Consider the following 15,799-nt stretch of genomic DNA (forward strand, 5'->3'; position numbering starts at 1 on the left):
CGCATGACATTCTAACATCGGTTGAGGGTTTTCAAGCATTTTGTAAAACTACTGCAGAACATACTATGAAATAAACATTTTATATTGCGTCCATTTAAAACGGTCTAAAAAGCGCTATCGAAAGAATTTTGAAACGTTTTTTGTTCCGTAGTAACTGATCAGTAAATATCAAACATCAGGACTTCGCCGTACCTCGATTTTTGACACTCCTTTTAAACATTCTCAAGGCCTGCTTTAACCTTCAGCTTGAGGTATTCAGCAGATATTACAGTGTTATCTGAATAAGAAAAGTTTGCTTTCAGTTGAGTCAGCGGCGTAAAGAGAATTCTTCCTCTCCCATGCATTTACACAAAAATCTCCAAAATTAACCATTTAAGAATTATGAGACTACTGCTAGCTACATACGTAAAAAAGCGAAGAGAAAAAACTATGACCTTTCACTTTCGTTGCCGATCAAGAAGCATAAAAAAAATTACAGTCGAGCCTAATTATGACGGTTGCAGTTATAACGATCGCTCGCTTATTACGAACTACGACTGTGCTACCGTCAAAATATATATTAGGGCAATGGCACTGCATCTCACATACAGCGAACTGCGGCTGCTCACTCGGTTATAAGGAACGAATGGGCGCCAAAACTAGCCACCGCAGTCAGAAAACACCACCTTCACGCAGGCGACAAAACTGGATAACGTCTCCCAGCCTACGGGCCACTGTCAAGATATAATGTGGCGACCTAAGAATCAATAAAAAAAGGAGGAATTCATGAAGTAGATAACCACCCGCCAAGCGCACACTCGAGTTACAAAACATATATTATCAACCAGCGAGTGCGTGCCTTTCTGCTGGCTGGTGAAATGACTAAGGTGGAAGCAGAAAGATGGCTGCCGTAATACGGGGAAGCGTTGAACGTGAAACTACTGCGCTCGGTCACCGATCAACCAATGACATCAATTTGAGACGCTGAATACCAGACACCTGACATGCGTCCCCTGTCAACGCGCCGGCTGTGCGTTCCGCCAGCTTCGTCATCGCATGGGCCTATGAACGATAGATGGTGTCTAATTTTTAAGCGAAAGCTTTATTAGGCCATGTTCTGCGACTTTCGACGACTCCGTCGTTTTGATCTTCAGCGACCTTCAGCCATTCCGGAGCTGCGTTGGCTCTAACATGTGACTAGCGACGTCACTCACCGTGGTGGTTTTGGTGGTTCCGCCGCTGCAGCTGGAGCCGCCGCGCATGCGCTCTCTGGTTGTCAGACAGCGTGACTCGTCGCGCGCTTGACCGCGGATTAAAGAGGAGCGCATCGCTCGCCTAGGCAGTGTGCGCTTTTCCATGGATTGGAGCGAAGCTGGGCCCTCTCGGAACGTTACGCAGACGACCTCGCAACGTCATCAGCAAGCGACATCGCACCACCTCGCGGATATCTCCTGCATTGCCTTTGTATAATTATGTTCAGAAGGGTTAAACATCGGCAATTTTTCTTTCTCTGCGACATCGAAAAACCGTGTGATCAGACGCATGTAGATTTGAGGCGACGCCTTGTTGACGCATAGATGATTTCGCTGGCGCAGATGTTGATGCTGTCATCACAGAGCCACCTACAGAAGAAGGCATTCTATACGACGTATGGGCACGCCTGTGCAGCCGGAAATTTGATGATGATGATGATGATGACTATGTACCACCAAATGTCATGACCGTTTCAAAGGCGGTTAGTTATATCGCGTCCCTAGAGCAACTTGTTGCCACTAGTGGTCTCGACAAAGAATACATGACCGGGGACAGCTTGGAAACAATTATGATGTGGTCTCCGTTTAAGGAGACGCGTGTGAAATTCTTTAAAGAACTAAGTGCCACCTTTGCCAGTCTTTGTAATTTGGCTTTAGTATAGAATGTCCCGTTACTATGAACACCGGAATCAACAAACGGAATTCGTGCGACCGTCAGGTTCGTTATAAGTGGTCCCGACTATGTTTCGGTTTTCACATTTTCCGGTTGTAGTTATTGCCTGATACGTAGAGCAAGCAGAAACCTCCCAGAGTCTTTTACGAGAAAAAATGCAGCTCATAAAATACTTCTCAGAGCTTATATTTGTTTCTTGGCCGTTGGAACACTGGGGCCTTTGCAAATTATAAAACATATTGGTCGTCATCGAGCTTGTTGACACGGATGCATGCATGCATTCGCGACTTCAGCCGAGACATCTAAACGTGAAATGTCGTCTGTGGAATGTATACAGTACCTCGTAATGCAGATTAGTGAGATGATCTGCAAAGGTGGCGAACATGTTGACGCTCCTGCTGACCCAAACCAAATGGAGCCGTTCAACTCGCAGCTGGGCTTTCGACGAACTGCAGGATGTGAAGAAGAAAAAATGCAGTGAATTATCACTTGCAGTCATCCTACTGACAGCCGCTGGATGCGTGTTTTTTAAGTTTCCGATAGTTCGGTACAAAAAAACGGAAGGGAATGTTTCTGGTCCAGTTGGTACTATTTTGTATGGGTGGGCCAGCTTGAACATTGGGACATGGACGTAGAGAGACAAACAGGACACATCGCTACCACACCAACAGGGCAGTGATGTGTACCATTTTCTCTTCGTCCGTGTCCCAACGTTCAAGCTGGCATACCCACACAAAATATATAGTTTATTTTCATGGCCGACCACAGATACCAATATATCCAATCTACTAGTGCTACTGTGTAGTAGATATGGGAGCATTCGTTACGATGAAAGAGAACGCGCAGTAACTGCCTTACTCCGCAGTGGACGCCAAAACAGCGCCATTAGTGAAGTAATAAAAGTGTGCAAAACGAAAGAGAAGAAAAGGAACAGCTGGGGAGTACTCAGTGTTAATCGCGAGCACGTAGGGCTTCGTAACTAGCACTGACATCTGACATCGGAATGGCGTTTTGGCATTTCGTTTTGACCTAAATGCAAAACTGCTCGCGTGATAAACTACCGATACAGCGTCACTGTAACATGAAGCGTGCTGAGAAGAGGCAAGCAGTTAAACGAAAAAATAATGGGCCTAAAACAAAACTAAAACTCGTATTGATCTCAAATAGATTTGCACAATCGATCAGCGCACTATGATAAATGCATTTAGCACAGCTCAGGAAACCCCCTAACACACATAGTGCTCTAGCAATGACATTTTCCATTTCCACAAATCAATCCCTTTTACTATATCCGTCGACAAAAGAAGTCGACACTTTCTTGCACACAGTGAATAAAACTAATAAAGCAATCACTCTTCACTGAAATTACATTTCATTAAATGTTTGAACTTATGATCTTTTCCTCCTGTTCCCTTTTGACCAGTATAGTTTTGTTGCCTAACTTCAAAGCTGCAGGAAAATCCACAGCAAACTTATTCACGCGACGGAAGTAATCTTCTCGGAAGCTGGACAGTATATTACCCTGCGATAGTTATTTGACTCCAAAGCGGGCCTCCGCGCGTTTCATCAATATATCCAGGGCTATCCTAGTGGCAAAGTCAGCACCCTGCCCATTTCTCCGTTCTAAGAACCCTATGCATGCTGTTTTTAGAATCACTTCGGCTCCTTTTGCTTACACCCTTACAAATCATCTTTACTTCCTCACGTTGTTTACGGAATACTTCGACACCCATGCAGTGTAGATGTGACAGTGGGCAGCTTTTCCAAGCCTAAAGTGAAATTTCCGCGTGGCTTATGCTGTGCTTGAGCAGCATCTTTTGGCGCTTAGCTACCCTTTTTTTTATTGGATGCTGCTATAGATCCCATAAGAAATGTTTCCATATTTTCTGTTCACTCACGGTGTTTTCATAGTCAATATACTCGCATTCACTTGGAGCTTGACTTGTGGGTGTTTTCCTTGGCTGGAATGCCACTTCTGGCTTCCAGCGCAACGCTGAGGCACGACTGAGCTTGGCCAAACAGTGCATTCCTTAGAAATTTTTGCTGTGTTTTTTTTTTTGCTGTAAATTTCTGAGTCTTTTAAGGCGCTCCTAGAAGCGAAAACTAGAGGTTAAAAGCTCTAAGAGCACCGCTTTCATTTTTTTATTTGCAGCCATGGCTGATCATGAACACTAAGAAGGTATGTTCTCCTTTGTGACTCATCTTGTTAGCGCCGCACTCAGTACTGGTCAGTAGTTCAATGCTAAAGGTAAGGAGGGAAGAACGTGATATCCTATCTCGCTTCGTTCAGGCAATTCCTTGGTGTATATGTCGGATAATCAGGAGGGATAACTTTCACTCCTGCTTAGTATTTTCGTTGTTTCCAAAATACTGGAACGAGCTTTTAGATGAGTTTTCGAGATGCACATAGTGATTTCTGTGACACAAATGCATTTTCAGCCGCCGTAGTGGCTCAATGGTTATGACGCTAAGCTGCGCACCCGAAAGACACGAGTTCGATCGGTCGCGTTTCGATGACGGCGAAATTCTAGAGGCCCCTGTACTGTGCGATGTCAGTGCTCGTAAAAGAACCCCAGGTGGTCAAAAATTCTGTAGCCCTTCACAACGGCGTCCCTCATAGCCTGAGTCACATTGGGACGTTAAACCCCCGTGATAATCCTAAACCAAAAAAATGCCGCGCCATTTATCATTTCTTCCACTGAAAATGTTGAAAAGCATCGCATTACGAACTTTGTTAGTAGGAACCGGTGCATCTCTGTACAATAACGGCATGAATACCAGAATACACAGCTTATCTGCAAAAGTGCGTAAATGCACGAATATAAAAAATCTCGCCAGGTGAATAGATTAGTCACTACATTGTAGGTTAGTATATCATTTTATGTCATGAACCAGATCTGTAACAGCTATAACTGGCGCGTAATTTTACCCAAATGTTCATAAGGAGAGCTTCGTAGGTTATCGCATTGCGCGGTCTCTGTATAAATGATCTGCACACATCAACCGCACACTGTGCAGTCCGTGAACTCACATAATGTGATTGAAGAAGGACACGAACGGGGTGATCCCGATGCCACCGGCGATGCAAACGGTGATGGCATTCCGCCCAATCCGTTCTGACCTGCTGCAGAATGGGCCGTCAACGTACAGCCTGAAATGGGAAAAGGTGCATGACATGTAATACCTATTTATCATTACCTTCTCCTTCGCATATACAATGGCCACTTCTTTCGTCGGGCCAAGTGTCGTATATCATAAGTATGCAAGCACACCGCGCTGGTGCTTTCCATCATCTTGATAATTCGTTGCTCTTCATCCTTTGCAACAGCGAACGGTGATATTTGGTCATCGTTTTTCTTATCATTAAATGAAAAAAAAACGAAAGCGATTAAGTAGTAGGATACTGGGCAGACAAACCACTTTAAAATCACTTTTCAAAAACATTTTTCTCAACATATAAGTGCTGTAGCAGCTCGCTACCCGGTTTCCTGCAACAGATACCACTAGTAGTACGTTCTGATATACAAAAAACGCACTATGCCAACATTAAAAACTATGGGGCTACTAACGATTAGTAGCACTGTTAACAATACGCAGTTTGTTAGTGCAATCAACATCATCTACACGCCTGCAAACAGTTTTTTTTTACTTTAACTTATGCTTCTAAGTCGACAAAAATTCTACCAGTTCACTGAGCACACGTAAGATGAACAACGCTCTCCCAGGAAGCGGCCTGTGGTTTTTCTTTTTCTCTTGCAGCCATTTGAGTTCATACTCCTGGTGCTCCGCAATCTTACACCAGCAGGATTTCTTCTAGTCATCCCTTGTCTATCACCGAAACCAGGTGCAAAGCTAGCTTATTACGGGTCGAGATTACTGATTTTGTGCGAGCCCCTACATATGCAGATAAAAAGCTCAATAGAGGAACGTAACAGGCAAGCACAGTACTGTTGTTACAGTTTTTTTTCTTTATGTTGTGTTCTTTGAAGTAGTTTGTTGATCATTAGTGTATGGTTCGTCTACATGCAAAATTGTTCAAACAACCGTGAAATTGATATTACATCATTCTCTTATGCAGGAGTTGTAAGTGGAACACGTGGAAGTGCACGGCTGCATAAGCCCTTGTTTTCGTTGGAAAACTGCACTTCAAACGTCTGCAGGTGTGCCGTACGACCATCTTGGATCCGTTTGGAAACGTGAATCTGTTCTCATGTAAGGGGACTAGTTGACATAGAAAAAATTTCTTGCAATTGTTATCACTGGACCGCACCTAAACTTTGAGGCTGGTTTGTTCAAAGAACCAAAAAAAAATTAATAATGTTCCTGATCACCTGCATGAATATATTAGCGCGGTAGTCTGGAAGGGTCCCTGAAAAGGTGTTTGAGGTTGCCTTTGATACACTTGCATTATGTAGAGTACATGCCACCGAGTGTTCATGCCACGTACGGGACCCCAAAAGAGAAGTGGTCATTTACAATATATTTTTAAAAATTCGCTGTTCATCTCTTCGCGGCGCCCTGCGGTGCCGAGCTATCGCCTGAATCCGCGCGCAACGCGTCATGCAGCGCTCGTTACGTAAGTAGGAGGGGTATGAGGACTCCCAGAGGTCTATGAGTGCAAAGTAGAGAATGACCTTCTGCACATATGAGAATTAAACCATTACTCTATCACGTCATTCCCTTAAGGCGAAACTTAAGTGTCTCCTGCAATTTTTTGCCTTGTTTCTATGTTTGCAAAACCTTATAGAGCATGTATCATGAGATACACAAAAAATTGCTTCTTTGTCTGTATTCTTCTAAAATTTCTAAGATGTAGTGACTTCGCACTTCCCTTTAAACCCCATTTCCAACCCTGCCCCTTCAGACTACTTTTGTCGCTGCCAGAAGGTTGTGCAGTTTAAGAATTTAAAGAGCTGAGGTACTGTCGACATGTGATAAATGTACGCAAGACTCTGATGTTGTCAATTTTTAATTGCCGACTGCGCGCCCCGGCGGCCCTGACCGCCACATGTATCAACATAAAAAGTAAGGAGGTATCTAGGCGTAAACTACGCTTAGAGAAAAAAGGATTTCCAAGCCGAGCATTGGATATGCATTTTAGGGATCGGTACATTCGTTTTGCCACATATCAAGTCGAAGCAATCACGTAACGTCTTTGCCAAAAATAACCAAGCAGCCGCGCCGACGACCGGAGCGGGCGGAGCCGAGCGGCGGCGCTGTCGTCTCCAGCGCTGGCCGCTGTTCTGCAGCTGCGAGTGAAAACTGGCTCACGTGAGCCTCCTCGCTCACTGAGCATCACAGCGTTCCTAAAGCGCGACATAGCACGCCTCACATACAACCCGCTCATTTCTTATCATGCAAGGAAGGAGAGCGAGGGCGCAGGCATTAGTGAATGGTTCGTGTACACGCAAAATTGTTCAAACAACCATGAAATTGATATTACATCATTATTTTATGCAGGAGTTGTAAGTGGAACAGCTGGAAGTGCACGGCAGCATAAGCCCTTGTTCTCACTGGCTGTTAAGAAATCGCCTAATGCACTGCACAACTAAAACAAAATTAACAGCCTACACTGCATTAGTACGCCCATTGCTGGAAAATGCAAACGTTCTTTGGGACCCGCACACCCAAGTAGATATAAATCGCATCGAAGGTGTGCAAAGGAAGCACTAAGAATCATCTACAACGCATATGGTAGACACGTGTCCGTCACTAATCTGCTAAGGGAATCCGAACTCCAGACGCTTCAATCCCGCTGCAAGTTACACCGTTTAAAACCACTGCATGGTATTATTAATAATTTAACAAACATTAATTTTGACTCTTACATGGAATATAATACTTCTCGCCCAACACGCGGCAACACAACTCGACAATTGTAGTGCCACGATGCCGAACTAAAGCTTACCAGTTTTCTTTCTTTCCAAAAACGATATCTGAATGGAACGGGCTTCCGCGTGACGTGGTCAGCTTGACAGACCAAGATTCTTTCTTATCTGCTGTTGTGTCTCTGTTATAGACGCATTATGTTTGTTCATGCTCTTTTTTTGCATTTTTGTGTTCTTGAGAAACGCAGAGTATTTGTTCTTGCTTCTGTGCTCGCATTTTATTCATTTTTTTGCGTGTGTTTGCTTTGTTGCATCGCATTGTACAAAGATGTATGCTTGTTCCACTCCTGCATTGGCTACCAAATGGCAGCTGGCAGTATTGAATAAAATAAAATAAAATAAAAATACGTCATCCAGTTTAAACTCGCAGCCGGGGGCAGAGGCTAGCGCTGGTATCGAAGCGCCGCCCGCGTATGCAAGCCTGCTCCGGCAGACGGCGCGGCTGATCAGTTACTTTTGGTAAAGACGGTGTATTGCGTGCAGCCACACAGTTCCTAGTCCACGTCTCGTCCGACATCAAAAAGAAAAACTTGTTTAACCCTCTGCAGCGCATTGCCCGGTCGGCCTGAATACCATCCCCATTCGAGCACTCCACATTGAATAGCATCCTAATCTCGCGATATCTGATTTCATGACGCTCTCTGTACCTACATCTGTGTGAATACTCAGGCCACAGTGCACCCTTAGGGTAAACCATTTCCGTGTATGCAACCACTACCGAGTTAATACAGCCCGTACAGATAATTTCACTTACTATGCAAATGTGACCGCTTTATACAATAAGAGTTGGTATAGACGTAAGGACGCATATCATGCCATGAATCTGACAAAGACAAGCGGGTGGGCCATCAAGTCGCTCTGTCCCCAGGGAACTCATTTACTAATGTAGTTTACTAAGGTCACGTACACTCTCGGCATCACATAGCACCTACAACAGCAGGCACAGGGAGGCCTACAATACCCTTCAGTAGGGCCTTCGCCGTGCAAGCACATCGAATCGCAAGTGGCAGAATCATGGGGCTGTTTCATACTAAAGACGCGTGTAAAACAACTGAGCTCACAATGATTACGTGAAATAATCAACCGTGCAAACGAAGACAATAATATATTGCAGAAAGGAAGGTGACTGACATAAAACCAGTCTTTACTGTCTAGCCATACTTACTTTGGATATGCAGGTTTGTCACTTTTCTTGCAGACCTTTGGTGCGATGAGCTTCGTCCGAAGTACACCTGCGAGGTAAGCCCACCAAAAGCATTTCATAACGTCTGCAAAGCTCATGGTTTTACATCATTAAACGATGGGCAGGAGTATTGCACCCCGTGCGTATAATTACGGTAGCCAGTTAGCTGCGTCAGTAAGCCCATTCTGCATAATGGGCTAGTTGCACCGGAATAGTCACAAAACGGTATGGGAATATTTTTACTGCGAACTTCTAGTTCAGATGGACGGAGTTGACGAATTAGCATGCTGTTTGAAAATTTTTACAACTCCTGGAGGAGTTATGCGTTGCAATAATGCTACATACCGTATAAACGTGTGTGAGGGCCGCACTTCTTTTTCCAGATTCAAGGGCCAATTTTCGGGGTGCGGCCCATACACGACATGTGCGAATTTTTTTTTTCATTAAAAACACCAATCATGGAATGAGTGGCATTTCTTTTTCGTTCAATCGTCACTCGCGGAGTCTTCAGACTCCGAGCAGGTGCTGTGCTCTGGTGCACGCTCATCCCACAAGAAGTCACGCGTAGCCGTAGTTCCGCACTTCCATCACATAACAGAGCAGCTTAGATTCCAGTTCGGTAAGTTTGCACGGCTTCTCTAAGAAAGCGCGCTTTCTGCAGCTTGTGTTCGTCAATGCATCATTTTGATTGCACCATCGACGGAAGGACTTCTCGGACACGTCGAATTTTATGCCCATCGCGCGCTTGCCATGTAGCTATTAAGGTGCTTGCCCATCGTGCTAAAATTGAAACGCTCTGCAGCAGCACACGCAAGCCACAACTATAATGAACACGGCCACAACTGCCCTTTTTTGACAGCCATAAAAAGCTGGAGCTGGTGATACTGATGCGGATATGGATAGCGGGAGCTCGCGGTGGAGGAAAAAGTTGACGATGATGATGAGCCGCGACGTCGGGCGCCATCCGTGGGTGGCACCTGGAAGCTCCTGTGCGCGTGCGCGGCCACCGCGATTAAGCGCACCGTTGCTCCCTGCCGTAGCTGATTGCGGAGGCCACGACGCGTGCATTTAGAAACCTATTCCCGCGTGGGTCGTGGGAAGTTCGGGTGGTGCCCTTAGGCGGATTTGTTTTTTTAATACTTCCTTCGGCAAAAAAACAGGGTGCGGCCCGCACACGGGTGCGGTCGTTACACCCGTTTTACGGTATATATTATTTGTCGCGTTCTCAGAGTCCTTGAACAATGTTATTTTGACTGATTTAACAATAACCGCCGGAAATATTTCGTTTCTTTTTGCAGGTGCGTTGCGCAAGCAACAATTAAGCCTGGTAATGCCTGCTACCCTCTAGACTCCTGGATGGCATAAGATGGAAACACTTAATGTAACACAATGTTTCATCATTAAGACTGCAGAATTGCTCACAGACTTCAACGCACTTACCGGTCCAGTCGCCATTCGTAGTCAAGTGTAGTGTAAATGTGCTGTCGCCACTTTTGGAGCACTGCGATGAACATACATATAATACCGTTGAAAATAACTTTCCAGGGGAACACACATAAAATATTTGAAGAGTTGTTTATTCCTGCTATCCTTTGTGTTCACAGCCTGAAAATCATGGTATAAAATCATAGCCAACAGCGCCTCCTTATGTGTACCACACTCTTTCTTTTCACAACAATGTTACACTCGGTTGACCCCTTGGTACCGCTGCAGGTACCGTAGAGTCCTTAACATCTTAACATTGAAGCCCATATCTGACACACACCGCCCCCATGGTGTTCGTCGTAGCACCCCATTATATCCTGCCTTCCTTGTCACGCACATACATAACGGCGAAGGAGTGCCTTTATTTGGCGGCCACGGGGAGATGGCGGGCAAGTGGAGTAGATCTGGTTCCGACACATCCGGTGGACGGAACAACGAATAATAATTTGTCTTCAGTTCTTAGCGGTCCTATGAGCGCGGAAAGGCTTAGAAGGCGGTAACGCGTGCACAATGCGGCTGCCCACCCTATACACTGCATCCGTTTTTTGTTTCGACAGGGCATCCTTTCGACTGAATTCTGTGTTGTTTTTTTTTATACAATGCTCTTCGAGGTCGAGTTGACCGAATTCCACTATATTATGACGCTAGGGTGCAAAGCAATTCATTGATCACCTACGCTGTGAAAGCGACATGCAAGCAAAAAGTTTCTGCAATGCCAAACTCATCTGCAGTATCTCGTCCACGTCAGATAGTAGGCGACGACGCTCAAAATAAACGAAAATTAATTGCAGGTACCTAGTTCATATGTGATAAAACGAAAGATTTAATTATACTCACTGATGTCACAGTGAAAGGGTGCCATTCCAAGATTGATATCTTCGGGCAGTTCAACAGGACATACTGTAAATAAAAAAAGTGCATCTCCAATTAAAAAGAGAAATGCGCAAAAAACACATTGTGCAGTTCCTGACAACAAATCTAAAGTTACTGGCCGGGATAGCCTCTCACAGAACACTTTCAGAAGATGATTTCTCACATGTTCACTGTGATTATCAGCAGTCATATTATGCATCGTCTAAATACAAAATGAAGGTGCAAGGTTTGCCACTGAAGATATTTTTTCACTTTGGACGTGCTACTGCAAAGCAGAAGACTGGCGCTCTGCTTCGCCAAATGGTGCAATGACGGCCTGCGCAGCGTTGCAAGAAAGACCAATGATTATTCTAGCCTAAAACTCTTAAGAAGCTAACAAATAAATAGTGCTCGGAGGCCACGTCAGGAACTGTACAGTATTGTTCCTACTTCATCTCCGGTGTAATCTTCTATTAATGTCTACGCCGTTTTTCCGTTATCACCAGTTCTAATCGGAAAATACAATTCACCGTCCATTTACCCATCAAAGCGACTGGCTAGCAGTGTTCTCCTATCTTAGAACACTTAAATGCCGTTTTAATTTGCATTGTGCGCTTGCACAATCAATACAAGGCACTGCGAAACCTTTTGAAAAGCGAAGTGCACAATATTTCACGCCAGTGGGGAGAAATACAAGTTTAATTTCAATCTTTACCTTTCGAAAAGCGCTAGTTGCATACAAAGAACAGACTCACAATTGTCCATAGGCCTTTTTTTCAGGAAGACCTACTACTAATTACTACTGCTTTCGTATCAATTCTTCCAGCTGCAAATAATTACAGTATCAATTCCCATCAATCCACACCACAAACCTGGGGTAAAAGAACAGAGAAACAATTCCCTACGCTCCCCTTCGTTTCGATAACTCTTGGGTACCTTCATATGTATGGAGTAACGAGATCATTTCCCCATCCTTGTCTGCCCACTGCTAACAGCTATTACATGTTTTGACGTGACGTGTGAATTACTTCATGTACTCAAGATATTAAGTAGCACTAACCAGGTTTTTACTGAGTGCTTATGTGGCTAATTTTAGTGCTTTTATTTTCTATTCTGCCTGCCTTCACAATTGCTCAACTTTAATTCTTTGATTTCGAGTCTTGACCTCCTACATAATGTGTTTTCAACTCGCTACTGGTCTGTCGGTTCTCTGTGCAAATAATGTGCTAATATTGCCACAGTGTAACTGCAATAAAGCTATAAACTGTATAGACGGTTAAAGAAAACAGTTCAACTGAAAGGAAAAGCTTTTTCAGCACGTGAAAGCCAAAAATCATGGAATCCATTCATTATTCGCGAAACCGTTCGACGCGACGCACGAGCTGCCAATCAGAGAGATGCCAATTGAGCGAAGTAACTTGAGCACTCCTCGATTTGCAACAATGTACTAATCATGTGAAATGCTGCTACCAAAGCGAATTTCGTTTTCGCAAAACCGGCACCACAAAGGAAGAGCCCAAAACTAACACTGCCACTATGAAATGCGCTACCTCTTTCCCGCGCAACAGCACTCCAGTGTTAAGAAAGCTGTGCTACTCAGTTTCTGGAACTCTGGAAATTTAGTTCTTAAGCAGCATAAAGCACGTAGGCTTTTTCCAAGAGAAGGGACGGTTTGCCCGTGGAAACATGGCTTTCGTGGTATACGCTACTTTCATGCAAAGTGAGAAAAAAGACAGTAACATGTCAGCACTTTTCCACACTCAAGCAGGCTGCACGAAATACACCCGACAACTACTTGAATAAGTGGCAGTTTTGCGACGAATAACCCAGTCTGCACCGTACGGTCTGGGCATGTCCAGAAACGAACAGGAATGCAGAATGGAACACTCAACCATGAAGCAGAGGGACGGGGAGCCGCCCAGCACGAAGCCCGAAAACAACAGCTGATCAGTAGGACAATGCCGGGGGCCAAGTCCAGTGGGGTCGTAGACTAAGCGACTCCACCCACGGATAATACATGCTTATTAAGTTTTTCTACTTTTTCACTGCACTGAACACCGTGACCAATGCGCCCCTGTTCTATCTTGTCCTATTCACTTGACGCTACTCTTCTACTTTACACTGACGGCCTTACGCCCCTTGCACGCATGAATTCTCCCTCCCAAAGAGGAGCAAAATAAATTCGGAAGAGAGGGAGCTGGATCCCGTAGAGCTTCGCCGGGCCATTTCGCAACGCTCACAAAAGAATTCAAAAGTTGTGACTCGCGATTGTGACTCAGTGGTTACGGCGGTCGGCTGCTGGCCCGAAAGACGCGGGTTCGATCCCGGCCGCGGCGGCCGAATTTCAATGACGGCGAAATTCTAGAGTCCCGTGTGCTGTGCGATGTCAGTGCACGTTAAAGAACCCCAGGCGGCCGAAATTTCCGGAGCCCTTCACTACGGCGTCCCTCGTAGCCTGAGTTGCTTTGGGACGTTAAGCCCCAATAAACTAAACTAAACTAAACTAAACTAAACTAAACTAAACTAAACTAAACTAAACTAAACTAAACTAAACTAAATTAAACTAAACCAAACTAAACATTTGTGAGATTCATCAAAAAGTGATAAAAACATACGACGGAAGGCAGAAAATCCCAGGCCCGTGCAGCCACGTACCTGTCCAGGCTTGGCGAGCATGCCCTGCTTAGCGAGACGCAGCTCGACGACCGAGTCGTGGTACGGGTCGGCGGCGGGAGTCGTCACACCAGCGCCGCCGGCTGTAGTGGTGCCCACGCTGCGGGAGGGCGGCTCGCCGTGCAGCTGGACGGCATCGAGGCGCGCGGCCGAGCGCCGCCTGTAGAGCCGGCAGCAGGCATCCAGGCCGAAGAGCGCAAAGGCCGCCAGCATCCATTTCCACGTCTACTGCAGCAGACCGCCACGCCGGCCGGCACGTGCGCGCACGCAGGGATAAGCGGCCTAAGGGCTCGTTCGCACTCGCACAGCGCACGTGTGAACCAACATTTCGCCATGGGTCTCTGGCTGAAAAACTACTGTGTCTATCTGATCTCTTATTTCATATCTGCATAACAGTGAATTGTGGCGTCAAATGGGCTGTCCTTCTGAGCGGCGGCAAGCAAGAGAACCAACCTTACTTGGTCGCATAGGTGCCAACGGCTTAGATCTCAACATGGCCCACAATGTTTTAAGCCTGACTTTTTACGAGCAGAGGTGTGTAAATATTCGAAATTTTTGAATATCAAGTCTAATATCCTACTATTAATAGTACATATTCAAAAATATTCGATATGAATCGAATACGATCTTCAATGGTCGAAAACTTTTCGAATAGCAGACACAGAGTTCGAATAGGGCACGCCGTGGGTTGTTTCCGACGGGTGAATCAAAAACAGCCCCCACTCCAACGTCGCACAACATGTTGCCGCGATTAGCTCAAACGGCTTTTTGGGAACCCGAGGTTATTCAAGAATTCGAATCTATCAAGCTTCTAGATAAAGCATGCAAAGTGTTTTTGAACTAGCGTTTAAAATAGTGACATAATCGCCGATTAAAACCGCGACGATGGTTAGGCTTTTCCTCCCTACGTTGGAGGAGTCCGAGGAAACTCGGCACTGACTTCATTTTTGCCCAAATTTTCAGATGTCCGCTGCGTACGCCTGCATGCTGCTGTGTGTCGTCCGATGGCACCAAACACTGCATTGTGAGCTTCATCTTCGATGGCGTCGGTTTTCTTCCATGGAATAACCTTTTCTTCGCTGGAAACGCAGTGCCGTCATACGTGACGTCATTGTCGGGGCCTCTGCCCGTCTCTGTGCGCTTCAGAGACGATGAACGCCGACGACGACTTTATTCGGCGATTACGCCACCATTTCAAATCCTAAATCAAAACGATTTCGCAGGCTTTACCTGCACATTTTGCACATCCGGCAACCTTAAACTCGTCGAATTGTGATACCACTTCAGTTGCCCTTTAAGCGCCGCGCCGCAATTCATGTGGCGACCTTCGTAATAAACATACGACCTTCAATACTTGGGGGATGCGGCAGGGTTCAGCCAGGTCAAGCAAACCCTGTCTCAATGCCTGGCTCAGCTTAATTTTGTGAAATCCATGTCGCGGACCTACCTCGCTCTTTTGAGACGTGAAGACTGGCGGCACGAAGCAGACTCCCACATCCGGCCTTGGCTCTGGGTAAGGAACCTCGTCGTTTCTGCTGGTATTCAAGAACTGGCACCCAGGAACGTGTTCATCGGTGTTCACTTGCTCCTTCAAAACTCCGCTGCAGCATGAACACAAAAGTGACCTGTACAAATAGTAATGTCTACATTGCTTTAACGCTGCTACTCCAACATTTCCTGAGTATGTCGCTGTGTGTACATTTTTTCTACTGCGCACACAAAGATATGGTAAGACCTGGGGAACAGAGGGAATTCGATACTAAGCCGTTATGCATATCCGGTATACTCATACTAAATTTTCAAGCTGTTTTCA

At 45.4% G+C, this 15,799-nt stretch overlaps 1 protein-coding gene across 1 annotated transcript in view; it reads right to left on the bottom strand.

Annotated features, from left to right (window-relative positions):
* Nucleotides 1-15,799, bottom strand: part of LOC149360198 (NADPH oxidase 4-like) — a 158,384-nt gene that overhangs the window by 18,871 nt on the left and 123,714 nt on the right. The window contains exons 9-15 of the mRNA XM_089569210.1: nt 15,434-15,587; nt 13,969-14,211; nt 11,299-11,361; nt 10,417-10,477; nt 8,959-9,025; nt 4,937-5,056; nt 2,246-2,354 (exon numbers count right to left, since the gene is read on the bottom strand). Coding sequence (XP_089425336.1) covers nt 2,246-2,354; nt 4,937-5,056; nt 8,959-9,025; nt 10,417-10,477; nt 11,299-11,361; nt 13,969-14,211; nt 15,434-15,587 — 817 coding nt within the window. The remainder of the gene's footprint in view (nt 1-2,245; nt 2,355-4,936; nt 5,057-8,958; nt 9,026-10,416; nt 10,478-11,298; nt 11,362-13,968; nt 14,212-15,433; nt 15,588-15,799) is intronic.

This window comes from Amblyomma mixtum, chromosome 2 (assembly GCF_055824585.1).
Source record: "Amblyomma mixtum isolate Tamu chromosome 2, ASM5582458v1, whole genome shotgun sequence".
Classification (NCBI taxonomy): Eukaryota; Metazoa; Arthropoda; class Arachnida; order Ixodida; family Ixodidae; genus Amblyomma; species Amblyomma mixtum.